Source organism: Periophthalmus magnuspinnatus, chromosome 21 (assembly GCF_009829125.3).
Source record: "Periophthalmus magnuspinnatus isolate fPerMag1 chromosome 21, fPerMag1.2.pri, whole genome shotgun sequence".
Classification (NCBI taxonomy): domain Eukaryota; kingdom Metazoa; phylum Chordata; class Actinopteri; order Gobiiformes; family Gobiidae; genus Periophthalmus; species Periophthalmus magnuspinnatus.
This window is the reverse complement of record NC_047146.1, coordinates 2,990,517-3,005,662: the sequence shown is the minus strand read 5'-3', so window position 1 is coordinate 3,005,662 and position 15,146 is coordinate 2,990,517. Positions and strand designations below refer to the sequence as shown.

General features: G+C 45.2%; 1 protein-coding gene across 1 annotated transcript in view; it reads right to left on the bottom strand.

The window, feature by feature from the left end:
* tfpia (tissue factor pathway inhibitor a) overlaps nucleotides 1-15,146 on the bottom strand; it is a 54,915-nt gene that overhangs the window by 7,605 nt on the left and 32,164 nt on the right. Inside the window, exon 2 of the mRNA XM_033987527.2 lies at nucleotides 9,871-10,074. Within this exon, the coding sequence (XP_033843418.1) occupies nucleotides 9,871-10,074 (204 nt within the window). The remainder of the gene's footprint in view (nucleotides 1-9,870; nucleotides 10,075-15,146) is intronic.

Genomic DNA, 15,146 nt, shown 5'->3' with positions numbered 1-15,146 from the left:
AACTAAACTAAACTAAACTAAACTAAACTAAACTAAAAACTAAACTAAACTAAACTAGACTAAACTAGACTAAACTAAATTGAACTAAACTAAATTGAACTAAACTAAACTAGACTAGACTAGACTAAACTAAAAACTCAACTAAACTAAACTAAAAACTAAACTAGACTAAACTAAACTAGACTAAACTAAACTAGACTAAACTAAACTAGACTAAACTAAACTAGACTAGATTAGACTAAACTAAACTAAACTAAACTAAACTAGACTAAACTAAACTAGACTAAACTAAACTCTGATGGGAAATCAGATCAAAACTGAACTCAAAATTAGAAAACAGCAAAACAAAATCAAAGTGATTTAGAGAAAAGAAGTTTTGGTTTAAAAGCTCCGACTACATCCTGTTTAAAAGACTCTGGTTCAGTCCTGGTTCAGTCCTTGTTTAGTCCTGGTCTAGTCCTGGTCTAGTCCTGGTCTAGTCCTGGTTTAGTCCTGGTTTAGTCCTGGTTTAGTCCTGGTTTAGTCCTGGTTTAGTCCTGGTGCAGTTCTCTTTCTGTCCTGCAGGTGGAGACACAGACTCTTTACAGTCTTGTTCATAATTAAACTGTTTTCAGCTGCACATTTATATTTATGTTTCTGTGGAGTTTTTGTTTTCAGATACTCAACATTCGTCTGGGCCCGGTGCAGATTTACGTCTGGACTGTCTGCAGGATTATGAAGATTTGAATTATTTATACAGGAAGTGCGCTGTTAGCATGCTGCTTGTTTTTAGCTTTATCGTCAATAGAGTGAATGGATCTGACCTGTTGTGATGTTTTGACGAGGAGGAGGAGGAGGTGGGGGAAGAAGGAGAAGGAAGAGGAGGGTGAGGAGGAGGAGGAGGAGGAAAAGGGGATAGGAGGACGAGGAGGAGAGGATAAGGGGGTGAGGAAGAGGAAAAGGGGAAAGAAGGAGGAGCAGAAGAAGAGGAGGACAGGAAAGGAAGAAGACGCAGAGGAGGAGCGGAAGAAGAAGAGGAGTAGGAGGAAAGGGGGATGAGGAGAGGAGAGAAGATGGGGCGAGGAAGAGTAGGAGGAGAGGAAGAGGAGAACGGAAGAGGAAGAAGAGACAGAGGAGGAGAAGAAAAAAAGGTTTGTACGTAGGTCGAGAGCGGGATTCGAACCCCCAACCTCTGGATCAGTGGACACTCTATGAACTGAGCTCCTGTAGACCCAGAAACTAGAAAAGTTACATGGAGAAGCTTTAAATTTTGACAAACTGGGACAAAGGATCACAGTTTTTACACCAAAAGTCAAACTGTTGAGTCACAGAAACAGGATTCGAACCATCAACCTTCAGATCTGTGACGATAAAACTCTGCTCTGTTTAGTGAGATTTGTGTAAAGAGCTTAGAAACTCATCCTGGTGAGTCATGAGGATGGTCTGTTCAAATGTAAATGTTTGACTTTTGGATCATTTCTGTTCCGTGTATATTATATATTTCATGTTTTATAAAAAATGCAAAACCACGAGAACAATTACTCCACCTCCCCCTTCACCTCCCCCTCCGCCTCCCCCCTCACCTCCCCCTTCACCTCCCCCTCCTCCTCCGCCCGAAACACCAGCGGCACCAGAACAAACGAGGTCATAAATATAAAATGAAATGTGTCCCAACAGGAGATGAAGAGGAGGAGGAGGAGGAGGGGGGGAGGAAGAACAGGAAGAGGAGTAGGAGGAAGATGAGGAGGGGGGAAGAGGAGTAGGAGGAAGAGGAGGAGAGAGGAGGAGGAGGAAAGGAAGAGGAGGAAAGGAGGAGGAAGACGTGGAGGAGGTAGAGGAGCAGGAGGAAAAGAAGGAGGTAGAAAAGCAGAAGGAGGAGGAAGAGGAGCAGGAGGCAGAGGAGTAGGAGGAAGAGGAGGAGGAGAAGAAGGAACGGAAGGAGAAGTAGGAGGAGGAAGAGAGGGAAGAAAAGTGGTAAGGAGGAAGAGAAGTAAAGGATAGAGGGGTGAGAAAGAGGAGGAAGGAAAGAGAGAAATAAAGAGCAGGAGGCTGAGGAGGAAAAGGAGAAAATGAAGAGGAGGCAGAGAGGAGGGGTTGAATAGGAAGAGGAGGAGGAGGAGGAGAGGAGGAGGCCGAGGGCGTTCGTCATTAATCGCTTTAGTTCTCGTTCTAAACTCACAAATCAATTCAAGTGTCTCTACGGCAACAGAGCAAAAACGAGGGAGGGAAAAAGAGGGAAATAAACGATAATTAAAGAGTGATTCAAGGATAATAAAACAATAAAAGACAATAGTTGACTCATTAAGACACTAAAAACTGAAAGATAAAGGAGGAGAAGAGAGAGAGAGAGGAGGAGAGGGAGGGAGCGAGGGATGAGAGAGAGAGAGAGAGAGAAGGGACGGTTTCATTTTAGATGTAAAATGTATCATAATTTATGATCCTTTATTTTTGTGAATGAAACAAAATAATGAAATAAATGAGAGAAAGAAAGAAAGAAAGAAAGAAAGAAAGAAAGAGGGAGGATGAGAGAGGAAGAGGAAGGGAGGGAAAGAGAGAGGATGGAACGAAGGAAGAGAAACAAATAGAGAGGGAGGGAGATAGAGGGGGAGAGAGAGAGATAAAGGGAGGGTAGGAGGGAGAGAGAGAGAGAAAGGAAGGAATGAAGGAAGGGAGAGAGACGGACAGACAGAGAGGGCGGGAGGGAGGGGGTGAGACAGAGAAGAAGGGAGGAAGATGGATGAGGGAGATAGAGAGAGTGAGAGACAGGCAGGGAGAAAGGGGGAGGAAAGGAGAGAGACAGAAAGAGAGGAAGGGAGGGAGAGAGAGAGAGGTGGGAGAGAGATAAAGGGGGAGAGGAGGTGGAGCATCCGCCCTCTAACCATAATGTTTTAGATCCAGTCTTCATGGTGATCTGTGCTGTTGTTGTGTCTCGAGGCCAAACACTTCTCTCTGTGAGTGATGAGTTTAATACAGTAATGCAGCCTCTGGCATCTGCCTCTGACCTGTCTCCATGGAGATGTGATTGCTTTGCCTGGAAAGGTTCCACGGTAGGGCATTAAACTTATCTACGTGGCATTTTTTATTATATATAAATGTATTTTTTGCTATATACAATTTTGAAAAGCCTTGAAATACTTGCACATCTCCACAGATCTGACCTGTCACTTGTCTTCATGGGGACAGATCATTTTAATGCCGTACTGTGGAACACTCCAGGCAGCTCTATAGTTATAATCTTATAATGTGGACAGTTTTAAATCACAATATTCATCTAAAACGACTTAATAAAAGACACAAATCCGATGTCCAGTGGGAGACGTCGGCGTAAACGTCATCACAACAAAGCGGCGTGTAGCTGTCGGCGCCCCCTATGGACACACATCACACTAGAGCAGCAACTAGTGAACCAAAATGACTACTCAACGCCGCTGTGTCCTACGTGTATCAAGGATTAAGAAATTAAAATTGGAGAACGAAGTGCGTACGTCACAGGGGCGTGTATCCATGGCGATGAAAACGGGACTAGATCAGAGTGATGACGTCTTCAACAGACGAGGAGAAAGATTACTGCATTTTCCAGACTATGAATCATTCGGGGTGCGATTTATACTCCAGTGCGACTTATAATTCAGTACGACTTATACTCCAGAGCGACTTATACTCCAGAGCGACTTATACTCCAGAGCGACTTATACTCCGGTGCGACTTATAATTCAGTACGACTTATACTCCAGAGCGACTTATACTCCAGAGCGACTTATACTCCAGAGCGACTTATACTCCAGAGGGACTTATACTCCGGTGCGACTTATAATTCAGTACGACTTATACTCCAGAGCGACTTATACTCCAGAGCGACTTATACTTCAGTTTGACTTATACTCCAGAGCGACTTATACTCCAGAGTGACTTATACTCCAGAGCGACTTATACTCCAGTACGACTTATACTCCAGAGCGACTTATACTCCAGTACGACTTATACTCCAGAGCGACTTATACTCCAGAGCGACTTATACTTCAGTTTGACTTATACTCCAGAGCGACTTATACTCCAGAGTGACTTATACTCCAGAGCGACTTATACTCCAGTACGACTTATACTCCAGAGCGACTTATACTCCAGTACGACTTATACTCCAGAGCGACTTATACTCCAGAGCGACTTATACTTCAGTTTGACTTATACTCCAGAGCGACTTATACTTCAGCGCGACTTATACTTCAGAGCGACTTATACTCCAGAGCGATTTATACTCCAGAGCGACTTATACTCCAGAGCGACTTATACTCCGGTGCGACTTATAATTCAGTACGACTTATACTCCAGAGCGACTTATACTCCAGAGCAACTTATACTCCAGTACGACTTATACTCCAGAGCGACTTATACTCCAGTACGACTTATACTCCAGAGCGACTTATACTCCAGTACGACTTATACTCCAGAGCGACTTATACTCCAGAGCGACTTATACTCCAGTACGACTTATACTCCAGAGCGACTTATACTCCAGCGCGACTTATACTCCGGGGCGACTTATACTCCAGAGCGACTTATACTTGGGGAAATACGTTACTCAAACATGAATCACTCTAAATATAACTTCAGTCAATGAGAAGGAAAAAAGTACAACGTTAAAAACTCTGAAAAGTCCATTTCGTAGAACAGTTCGGCTTTAAGAGCGATATCCGTCTTTAACGTCTCATTTTACGATTTCGTTCCTTAATCAAACTTGTGGATATCGTTTTCGATCTGCTGAAGACTCTGACTCAAAGAATAAAAAGCCAATTACAAGATGGATTAGAAAATTAAACTTTAATTATAATTAGTGCAGAATTGTAGTTTGATCATTTTAATCTAGATTTAATTATGTCTTTGTAATGTTTCTGTTTGATTTGCTGCTCGTTTTTCCCTCGCGAGCGCCGCCGCCGTAAAACCCAATAAAAAGATTTAAAATGTCAAATTAATGTCAGAGATACAAAGTCACCTCCATCGTTTAAAAAGGATCAGGCCTGGTCTGGTCCACGCGAGGAGGCTGTGGGTTCAACTCCCGATCTCTCTGAGTGGAGTGTGCGTGTTCTCCCTGTGTCACTGTGGCAGAGTGGTTAGCCTCGAGGTTGTGGGTTCGAATCCCGATTGTTCTGAGTGAAGAGTGCGTGTTCTCCCTGTGTTACTGTGGCAGAGTGGTTAGCCTGGAGGTTGTGGGTTCGACTCCTTATCTCTCTAAGTGGAACCTGCATGTTCTCCCTGTGTCAGTGTGGCAGAGTGGTTAGTTTGGAGGTTATGGTTCAACTCCCGATCTCAGAGTAGAGCATGCTTGTTTTCCCTGTGTCACTGTGGCAGAGTGGTTAGCCTGGAGGTTGTGGGTTTGACTCCCGATCTCTCTGAGTGAAGAGTGCGTGTTCTCCCTGTGTCAGTGTGGCAGAGTGGTTAGCCTGGAGGTTGTGGGTTCGACTCCTGACCTCTCTAAGTGGAACCTGCATGTTCTTCCTGTGTTACTGTGGCAGAGTGGTTAGCCTGGAGGTTGTGGGTTCAACTCCCGATCTCTCTGAGTGAAGTGTGCATGTTCTCCCTGTGTGACTGTGGCAGAGTGGTTAGCCTGGAGGTTGTGGGTTCGAATCCCGATCTCTGTAAGTGGAGTGTGCATGTTCTCCCTGTGTCACTGTGGCAGAGTGGTTAGTTTGGAGGTTGTGGGTTCGACTCCTGATCTCTTTTACTCTCTAGTTACTTGGAATGTCATGTGTTTTCTCCGCACATGTGTGGACTGGTCGTGCGGCTCTTTTTTCCAGTTGCATCATATTTGTAGAGCGTAGTGTTGTCACGAAACAAATACTAAAATTTCAAACTCGATTTCGATAAAAGATATATTCCTCGGTGGCGCCTCGTGTCATTTCTGCGTTCGCTAAACTCTTTTGAGCTCTGCCAAAGTACGAGCCAAACACTGGGTTTAAATCGTCTCGTGTCTCTCTGCTCCGTGAGGCTCATTATGATGTTCGGAAAATTATAAATAACCGGGTTTGTTTACCTGAAAACGGAATATTTTATCAACGTTTTCATGATTATTCCTGATTACGCTGCAAAAAGAGAGAAAACGAAGGAGGGAGAGGGGGAGAGAGAGAAAGAGGAAGAGAGAGAAAACGCCACCTGACCATAGAATGAGATAAGAAAGAGAGAAAAGAGAGAGAAATGGAAAAAGTGAAGGAGAGCGAGAGACAGAGAGAGAAAAGAGAGACAGAGAGAGTGATAGAGAAGGAGAGACAGAGGAAGGGACAAAGAGAGATGAAGGGAAAGAGAGAGAGAAAAGAGAGAGTGATAGAGAAGGACAGACAGAGGAAGGGACAGAGAGAGATGAAGGGAGAGAGAGAGAGACAGAGTGATAGAGAAGGACAGACAGAGGAAGGGACAAAGAGAGATGAAGGGAAAGAGAGAGAGAAAAGAGAGACAGAGAGAGTGATAGAGAAGGACAGACAGAGGAAGGGACAGACAGAGATGAAGGGAGAGAGAGAGAGAGAGAGAGAAGAGAGACAGAGAGAGTGATAGAGAAGGACAGACAGAGGAAGGGACAGACAGAGATGAAGGGAGAGAGAGAGAGAAAAGAGAGACAGAGAGAGCAATAGAGAAAAAGAGACAGATGAAGGGACAGAGAGATGGAGGGAGAGAGAAAGTATTGTTCCACCTGAATCAGGAGAGAGAAGGAAATAGTGAAGGAGAGAGAGAGACGGGGAATTAAAAGAGAGGCAGAGAGAGCGATAGAGAAGGAGAGACAGGAAGAGACAGAGAAAGATGAGAGAGTGAGGAAGAGAGAGAGAGTGAAGGAGGGAGGAAGGGAGAGAAAATATACGTTCCACCTGACTATAGAATCAGATACGAGAGAGAAAGAGAGAGAGAAACGGAAAGAGTGAAGTAGAGAGACAGAGACAGCAATGGAGAAAGAGAGATAGAGGAAGAGACAGAGAGAGATGGAGAGAGAGAGAAAATATACACTCCACCTGAGCATAGAATCAGATAAAAGAGAGAGGTAGTGACAGTAAAAGAGGAGAGAAAGAGAGTACACTCCTCATGGACTTTGACCCTTGACTCAGATAAGAGTTTTTTTTTTTTTTTTTTTTTAAAGCTGTGCCCAGAATGAAACTCGATAAAAACATGATTTTAAAAACATGACCAGGTCCTAAAAGCACAGTAAAAACATCATTCTTTTATAAACATGACCAGGTCCTAAAAGCGCAGTAAAAACATCATTCTTTTATAAACATGACCTGGTCCTAAAAGCGCAGTAAAAACATCATTCTTTTATAAACATGACCAGGTCCTAAAAGCACATTAAAAACATCATTCTTTTATAAACATGACCAGGTCCTAAAAGCGCAGTAAAAACATCATTCTTTTATAAACATGACCAGGTCCTAAAAGCACATTAAAAACATCATTCTTCTATAAACATAACCAGGTCCTAAAAGCGCAGTAAATCTCACACATTATATAAGATGACATCACCTTCTTCAAATACTGTAGATCTCCAGACACGAGCGAAGTACAAACACGTTACGAACAAAACCGTTTGTTTTTGAGTGAGGTGGACTTTTCCCATGTGCCACGTTAAAACACCACGTGTGTCGTCGTGTTGTGTCGTCAGCACATAAACGGCGTAAACACGTGTAAATGTTAAATCCAGATAAAGGTGTGTAACTGTGACGTGTTCCGGCTGCTTCTGTGTCCTTTTTCAGACGGGACGTTACGGAGACGGATCTTGTGGCTAATTTACACAGATTTTGGCCCCGGGGGAACAGCGCCATCTGCAGTGTGACGGGACTATCGACTTTCAAGAACCTGGGACGCTGTGCGGGAGAAGCTGGACTGCAGATGGCGCTAATCCTTATTTAACCTGTTGGAGAGGCTAGTTTAACGTTTACATTTCTTTAGCGTTCGGTTTAGCATTAGCCGTGTCGTTCAGGAGCGAGTTTATCTGAAACTCTGAGCTCATAAAGAGTAAAAGACGCTCTGTGTTTGCGTCTTGTTCATTTCCAAACATAAATAAGTGGATTTCTTTTGGCTAATGTGTCGGTGCATATAAAGCAGAAGAGGCTGCAGCTGCTGTGGCCTGATCAACATCTAATGAGGTTAATTTCATTCATTTGAGCCGATCAAAACAAACAGGAGACGATACGAGGCGGATCTGTGTCTGCACGCGCCTCGTTCACACGGACAAGACACAACAGGAAAAACTAACACCTCCAGCCCAGGGGTAATTATTAAGAATAATGTGAGTAAAGGTTATTAAAGAGGAGGTATTTACTTCTATGGGGTATTAAAGAGGAGGTATTTACTTCTATGGGGTATTAAAGAGGAGGTATTTACTTCTGCGGGGTATTAAAGAGGAGGTATTTACTTCTATGGGGTATTAAAGAGGAGGTATTTACTTCTGTGGGGTATTAAAGAGGAGGTATTTACTTCTGCGGGGTATTAAAGAGGAGGTATTTACTTCTATGGGGTATTAAAGAGGAGGTATTTACTTCTGTGGGGTATTAAAGAGGAGGTATTTACTTCTGTGTGGTATTAAAGAGGAGGTATTTACTTCTGTGGGGTATTAAAGAGGAGGTATTTACTTCTGTGGGGTATTAAAGAGGAGGTATTTACTTCTGTGGGGTATTAAAGAGGAGGTATTTACTTCTGTGGGGTATTAAAGAGGAGGTATTTACTTCTGTGGGGTATTAAAGAGGAGGTATTTACTTCTGTGGGGTATTAAAGAGGAGGTATTTACTTCTACGGGGTATTAACCGTCCCATCATATATTTAAATCACCATGTTTCCTTAGATTGTTTTGATAATGCTTTATTCACCAAAGTATTAACACGTTTTATAAGTTTCACTTTCGTTTTTGACTCTGATGGTGGATTCACACCGGGGCATCATAAACACATCGAACGCCTCTAGTTTGACGCCGTTGCATTTGAGGACAAACGCCTCTGACCTGCATTCTGGACGCCGTGGACGCACATCCAAGAAAAATACTCGACTCTCGTCCAGGGCGTCCGTTGCGGTCTCTGCGAGCGCCTTCGGATGTTTCGTTTACCCTGCGTCTTTGTGAACTTTAGTGAATTTATTGCATCGACGGAGGTGATCGACTCTGCGGCGTCTCTGGGTCTGTGATTAGCATTTAAGCTAGCACCCTGCATAATTAAGTTGCTGCTAGTTTTGCCTAATGTCGTTCTACTTTTTCCAGATAATGGCGTCGCTTTGTCACTGGAGCGTCGTCTCTGATTGGTCGACGCCGCGTGTCAAACGGCGTGTCAACTCTTGGACACACGAACAAAAGCATCCGATCGCTGAACTCGCCGCGTCGACCCCGGACACGCGGCGCTCTGATGCTTTAAAACGTGCCGCAAAAAGGCAGAACGACCAAGATGCTCGTTCGTCATAGACTTGGCGTATAAACTCGACGCCCCTGACTCCCCGGCGTTAACGCACCATTACTCTCCACCTCCCTTTGCTCCCCGCTCTAAGCCCCTCCCCCTTCAGAGCGCTATCACAACACAATCAGCCGCGTCGCACTAATGAAACCACTGCACATCACACCAGGTTTGTCACGTCAGTGTACAGTTTTGTATCATGTTTTCGTATATTTATGGAGGATTGTCGTGTGGGAGCGTGGTTGATGTCGGCTTGTGGGCGGAGCCTCGTACAGAATCTTTACAGCTAACTATAAGGAGTGTTCAAATAGGGCTCAGAAGAGATCACTAAATTACTCAAACATGTACGGATGACGTCTAAAACATCTTCAAACACGTTTTTTGACACCACACAGGTCACTCTTCACGTTACAGCGCCCCCTGTGGTACGAACCTGACACTACACAGGTCTAACTCTTACAGCGCCCCCTGTGGTACGTACCTGACACTACACACGTCTCCTCACACTCTTCTTTGGTCAGGAAGTTGTTGTCGTTCCCTTTACATCCTCCGTAGTCGAACATCTCGCAGCTCCCCGAGTCGATGTTGAAGTAGTACCGGGGTTTGAGGGCCTTACAGGGGCCCGGCTCCTCCTTCAGCGCACACTGCTCCCGGAAAATGAAGCGCTCCGACTCGAACGCTCCTCCTGAGAACGAAACGACACACGTGTTTGAGCTTTGGGTCAGAAGAGGCGCCGGGATTTGTGTCGTAAAAAATCAGATTCTGTTCAAAGTTCAGATTTTTAAATGCGTCTCGGAGAATTGATGAAAGACTGAAAAGACCCGACGGATGAAAACAATGACATTTCAGAACATGTTTGTACAGATCTGACTCAGCGACGTGTGGATCAATAAAGACCAGAGAGTTTAGTGTGTGGAGGAAACAGAAACAAAACTGGATTTAATAAATGTGATTCAACTAGGACTAAACCAGGACTAAACCAGGACTAAACCAGGACTGAACCAGAACTAAACCAGGACTAAACCAGGACTAAACCAGGACTAAACCAGGACTAAACCAGGACTAAACCAGGACTAAACTAGGACTAAACCAGGACTGAACCAGGACTAAACCAGGACTAAACCAGGACTGAACCAGGACTAAACCAGGACTGAACCAGGACTGAACAAGGACTAAACAAGGACTAAACCAGGATTTAAACAAGGACTAAACCAGGACTAAACCAGGACTAAACCAGGACTGAACCAGGACTGAACAAGGACTAAACCAGGACTAAACCAGGACTAAACCAGGACTAAACCAGGACTAAACCAGGACTAAACCAGGACTGAACCAGGACTAAACCAGGACTGAACCAGGACTGAACAAGGACTAAACAAGGACTAAACCAGGATTTAAACAAGGACTAAACCAGGACTAAACCAGGACTGAACCAGGACTGAACCAGGACTGAACAAGGACTAAACCAGGACTGAACCAGGATTTAAACAAGGACTAAACCAGGACTAAACCAGGACTAAACCAGGACTGAACCAGGACTAAACCAGGACTGAACCAGGACTGAACCAGGACTGAACCAGGACTGAACCAGAACTAAACCAGAACTAAACCAGGACTAAACCAGGACTAAACCAGGACTAAACCAGAACTAAACCAGAACTAAACCAGGACTAAACCAGGACTAAACCAGGATTTAAACCAGGACTAAACCAGGATTTAAACAAGGACTAAACCAGGACTAAACCAGAACTAAACCAGAACTAAACCAGGACTAAACAAGGACTAAACCAGGACTAAACCAGGACTAAACCAGGACTAAACCAGGACTAAACAAGGACTAAACCAGGACTAAACCAGGACTGAACAAGGACTAAACCAGGACTAAACCAGGACTAAACCAGGACTAAACCAGGATTTAAACCAGGATTAAACCAGGACTAAACCAGGATTTAAACCAGGATTAAACCAGGACTAAACCAGGACGAAACCAGGACTAAACCAGGACTAAACCAGGACTAAACCAGGACTGAACCAGGACTAAACCAGGACTATACCAGGACTAAACCAGGACTAAACCAGGACTAAACCAGGACCAAATCAGGACTAAACCAGGATTTAAACAAGGACTAAACCAGGACTAAACCGGGACTAGTCCTGGACTAGTCCAGGACTAAACCAGGACTAGTCCAGGTCTTGTACATCTCGTCTTGTTCAGGACAGGATTTTGGAGGGAACATGTTTTTGTTGAGCTTGTGGGAACAGCCCAGAAATGAGGACACACGGAGAGAGAGATAAGACTCTATCCAAAAGAGAGAGAGAGGGAGGAGAGGAATGGAAGGAGAGGAGAGAGGACGAGGAAGATAAGACTCTGTCCAAAAGAGAGGGAGAGAGAGAAAGAGGGAGGGAGGAGAGGACAGAGGAAGATAAGATTCTGTCCAAAAACAAAGAGATGAAGAGAGAAGGTGAGTGGGAGGGAGGAAGAGGGAGAGGAGAGAGGAAGATAAGACCAAAAACAGAGAGAGGGAGGGAGAGACAAAGGAATATAAGAGGAGGAGGAGGAGGAGGTAACGCTCCATCCAAACACAGAACAAACAGGAGGTTGAGTCTGAAATTTACAAATGAACAATTCCTCTTTAATTTAGTGAAAACAAAACATCAAACGACTTTTTATCTTTTCATCTCTCTCCCACACATCCTCCTTTCTCCTCTCCTTCTTTCTCTCCTCTTTTCATCCTTCATTCTGGTTCTCCTCTTCTTACTCTCTCTCTATGTCTTCCCTCCATCACACTGCACTGCTGCTCTCTTTTTCCTCTCTTTTCTCCCTCACCCTTTCTCTTCCACTCCACAGTCTCTTCTCCCTTGTCTCTCTCTCTCTCTCTCTCTCTCCCCTTTCCTCCCTCTCGCTGTCTCCTCTACTCTCACCTCTCTCTAAATCCGTCTCACTCCCTTCCCTTCCATCTCTTCCCCCTCTCTTTTCTCTCTCTCCTTTTCTCTCTCCCTCCGTTTCATGACCATCTCTCTCCCCCCTCCCCCATTCTTCTGTCTCTCTCTCACTCTACTCCCTCTCTCCCCTTTCTCTTCTCTCATTCTACCTTCCTCCATGCCTCCTTTCTCTCTGTCCCCCTCTTTCTCTCCTCCTCTTCCTCTCTCTCTCTCTCTCTGATTCCTGCTTGGTCGCCCCTCTTCCTCCCTCTTTCTCTCTCTTTTTCTCGCTCTCTTCCACTCATTCTCCTCTCTCTTGTCTCTTTCTCTCCCCCTTTCCTCCCTCTCACTGTCTCCCCTCCTCCCCCCTCTCTCTCAATCTGACTCACTCCCTCCTTTTCTATCTCTTCCCCCTCTCTTCTCACTCTCCCTCCTTTTCATCACCCTCTCTCTCCCCTCTAACTCCTGTCTTCTCTCTCTCTCTCTCTACTCCCTCTCTCCTCTCATTCTCCCTTCCTCCATGCTTCCTTCGTCTCTAACCTCCTCTTTCTCTCCTTCTTTCCCTCTCTCTTCTCCCTCCCTGTCCCTCCTCTCTTCCTCTCTTCCTCTCTCTCTCTCCAGAGGACAGACTGGTCTCGTCTTCAGTCTTTTCCTCCTCCAGGACACCAGGACTAAACCAGGACTAAACCAGGACTAGACCAGGACTAAACCAGGACTAGACCAGGACTAAACCAGGACTAGACCAGGACTAAACCAGGACTACACCAGGACTGAACCAGGACTGAACCAGGACTAAACCAGGACTAGACCAGGACTAGACCAGGACTAAACCAGGACTAGACCAGGACTAAACCAGGACTACACCAGGACTGAACCAGGACTGAACCAGGACTAAACCAGGACTAGACCAGGACTAAACCAGGACTAGACCAGGACTGAACCAGGACTAAACCAGGACTGAACCAGGACTAAACCAGGACTAGACCAGGACTGAACCAGGACTGAACCAGGACTAAAGCAGGACTAAACCTGGACTAAACCAGGACTAAATCAGGACTAAACCAGGACTAAACCAGGACTAAACCAGGACTTAACCAGGACTAAACCAGGACTAAACCAGGACTAAACCAGGACTAAACCAGGACTAAACCAGGACTTAACCAGGACTAAACCAGGACTAAACCAGGACTAAACCAGGTCTAAACCAGGACTAAACCAGGACTGAACCAGGACTAAACCAGGACTAAACCAGGACTAAACCAGGACTAAACCAGGTCTAAACCAGGACTGAACCAGGACTAAACCAGGATTAATGAGCTCTTTGAGAGAAACTGTCGGGATGTATCTGTTTTAGTTTTCACTTATTGTGTTTTGAAGGACAAATAAATAAATGTTTTATTTTCAGACAAAAACAAAATGAGTCAAACTGAATCAAATCTGAAGGAGCCAAAAGAAACAAAAGTTCAGATCCTTTCATATTTTTACATAAAACTCAAGTCACTTTAGACTCAGTTACAGAGAGAAGAGGAAACACACATTTTACTCGAGTAATAGTACTGGTACTTCGATACAAATATGACTCAAGTAGGAGTAAAAGTACACTGCTCGAAAAGTACTCTGAAAAGTATAAGTGAGTACTACACCCACCTCTGCACTTCGAGTTCTACATATAAACACTGAAAGGAATGTTCCAGAAAAAGCATTAACATCTCCACAGACACAGTTGGATCGTACCAGAAAAGTTCCACAGTGCAGCTTTAAATGAGTGACACGTTTGTATCTCCTGGTCTCGCCTCAGTGACACTTTAGCAGAGGCTAAAGGTCAAAGGTCAGCTAATCCTCCAGGACGCCCCGCCTGAGATAACAGCAACGAGTACAACCAGGACTGGACCGGGACTGGACCGGGACTGGACCGGGACTGGACCGGGACTGGACTAAACCGGGACTGGACGGGGACTGGACCGGGACTAAACCGGGACTGGACCAAGACTGCACCGGGACTGGACCGGGACTAAACCGGGACTGGACCGGGACTGGACCAAGACTGGACCGGGACTGGACCGGGACTGAACCAGGACTGAATCAGGACTGAACCGGGACTGGACCGGGACTGGACCAGGACTGGACCGGGACTGGACCAAGACTGGACCGGGACTGAACCAGGACTGAATCAGGACTGAACCGGGACTGGACCGGGACTGGACCAGGACTGGACCAAGACTGGACCGGGACTGGACCAAGACTGGACCGGGACTGAACCAGAACTGGACCGAGACTGAACCGGGACTGAACCAGGACTGAATCAGGACTGAACCGGGACTGAACCGGGACCAGGTCTAATCCTGGTCGAACCAAGGCCCTAAACTGAGCAAGAACAAGGGCTAAAGTGCGACAGCAGTAGGAGTAAAAAGTCCAAACCATAAACCAGGACGGCACCAAAACAGCACCTTAGGCCACCCCAGTCTGAACCAGGTCTTAACCAGGTCTTAACCAGGTCTTAACCAGGTCTTAACCAGATTTATACAAGTTTGAGTAAGGACTGAACCAGGACTAAACCATAATCCTGTGGTTTTACTTGTTGATCTTGAGCTCAGATGCTAAACAGAGTCAGGTCTGGATCGAACTGGGATGAGAGAACATTTACCCACAATGCCTACAGTTTCCTCCTCGAGGTTTGGAGTGAATGAATAAATACACAAGTGTCTTTCAACGTCCAAAACAGTGTTATATAAATCCAGAGAATTATCATAAACCAGGCCTGAAAAAGACCAAACCGAGTCTAAAGCATCACTAAACAGGTCTAAAGAAGGTCTAGACTAAACCTGGTCCAGATCA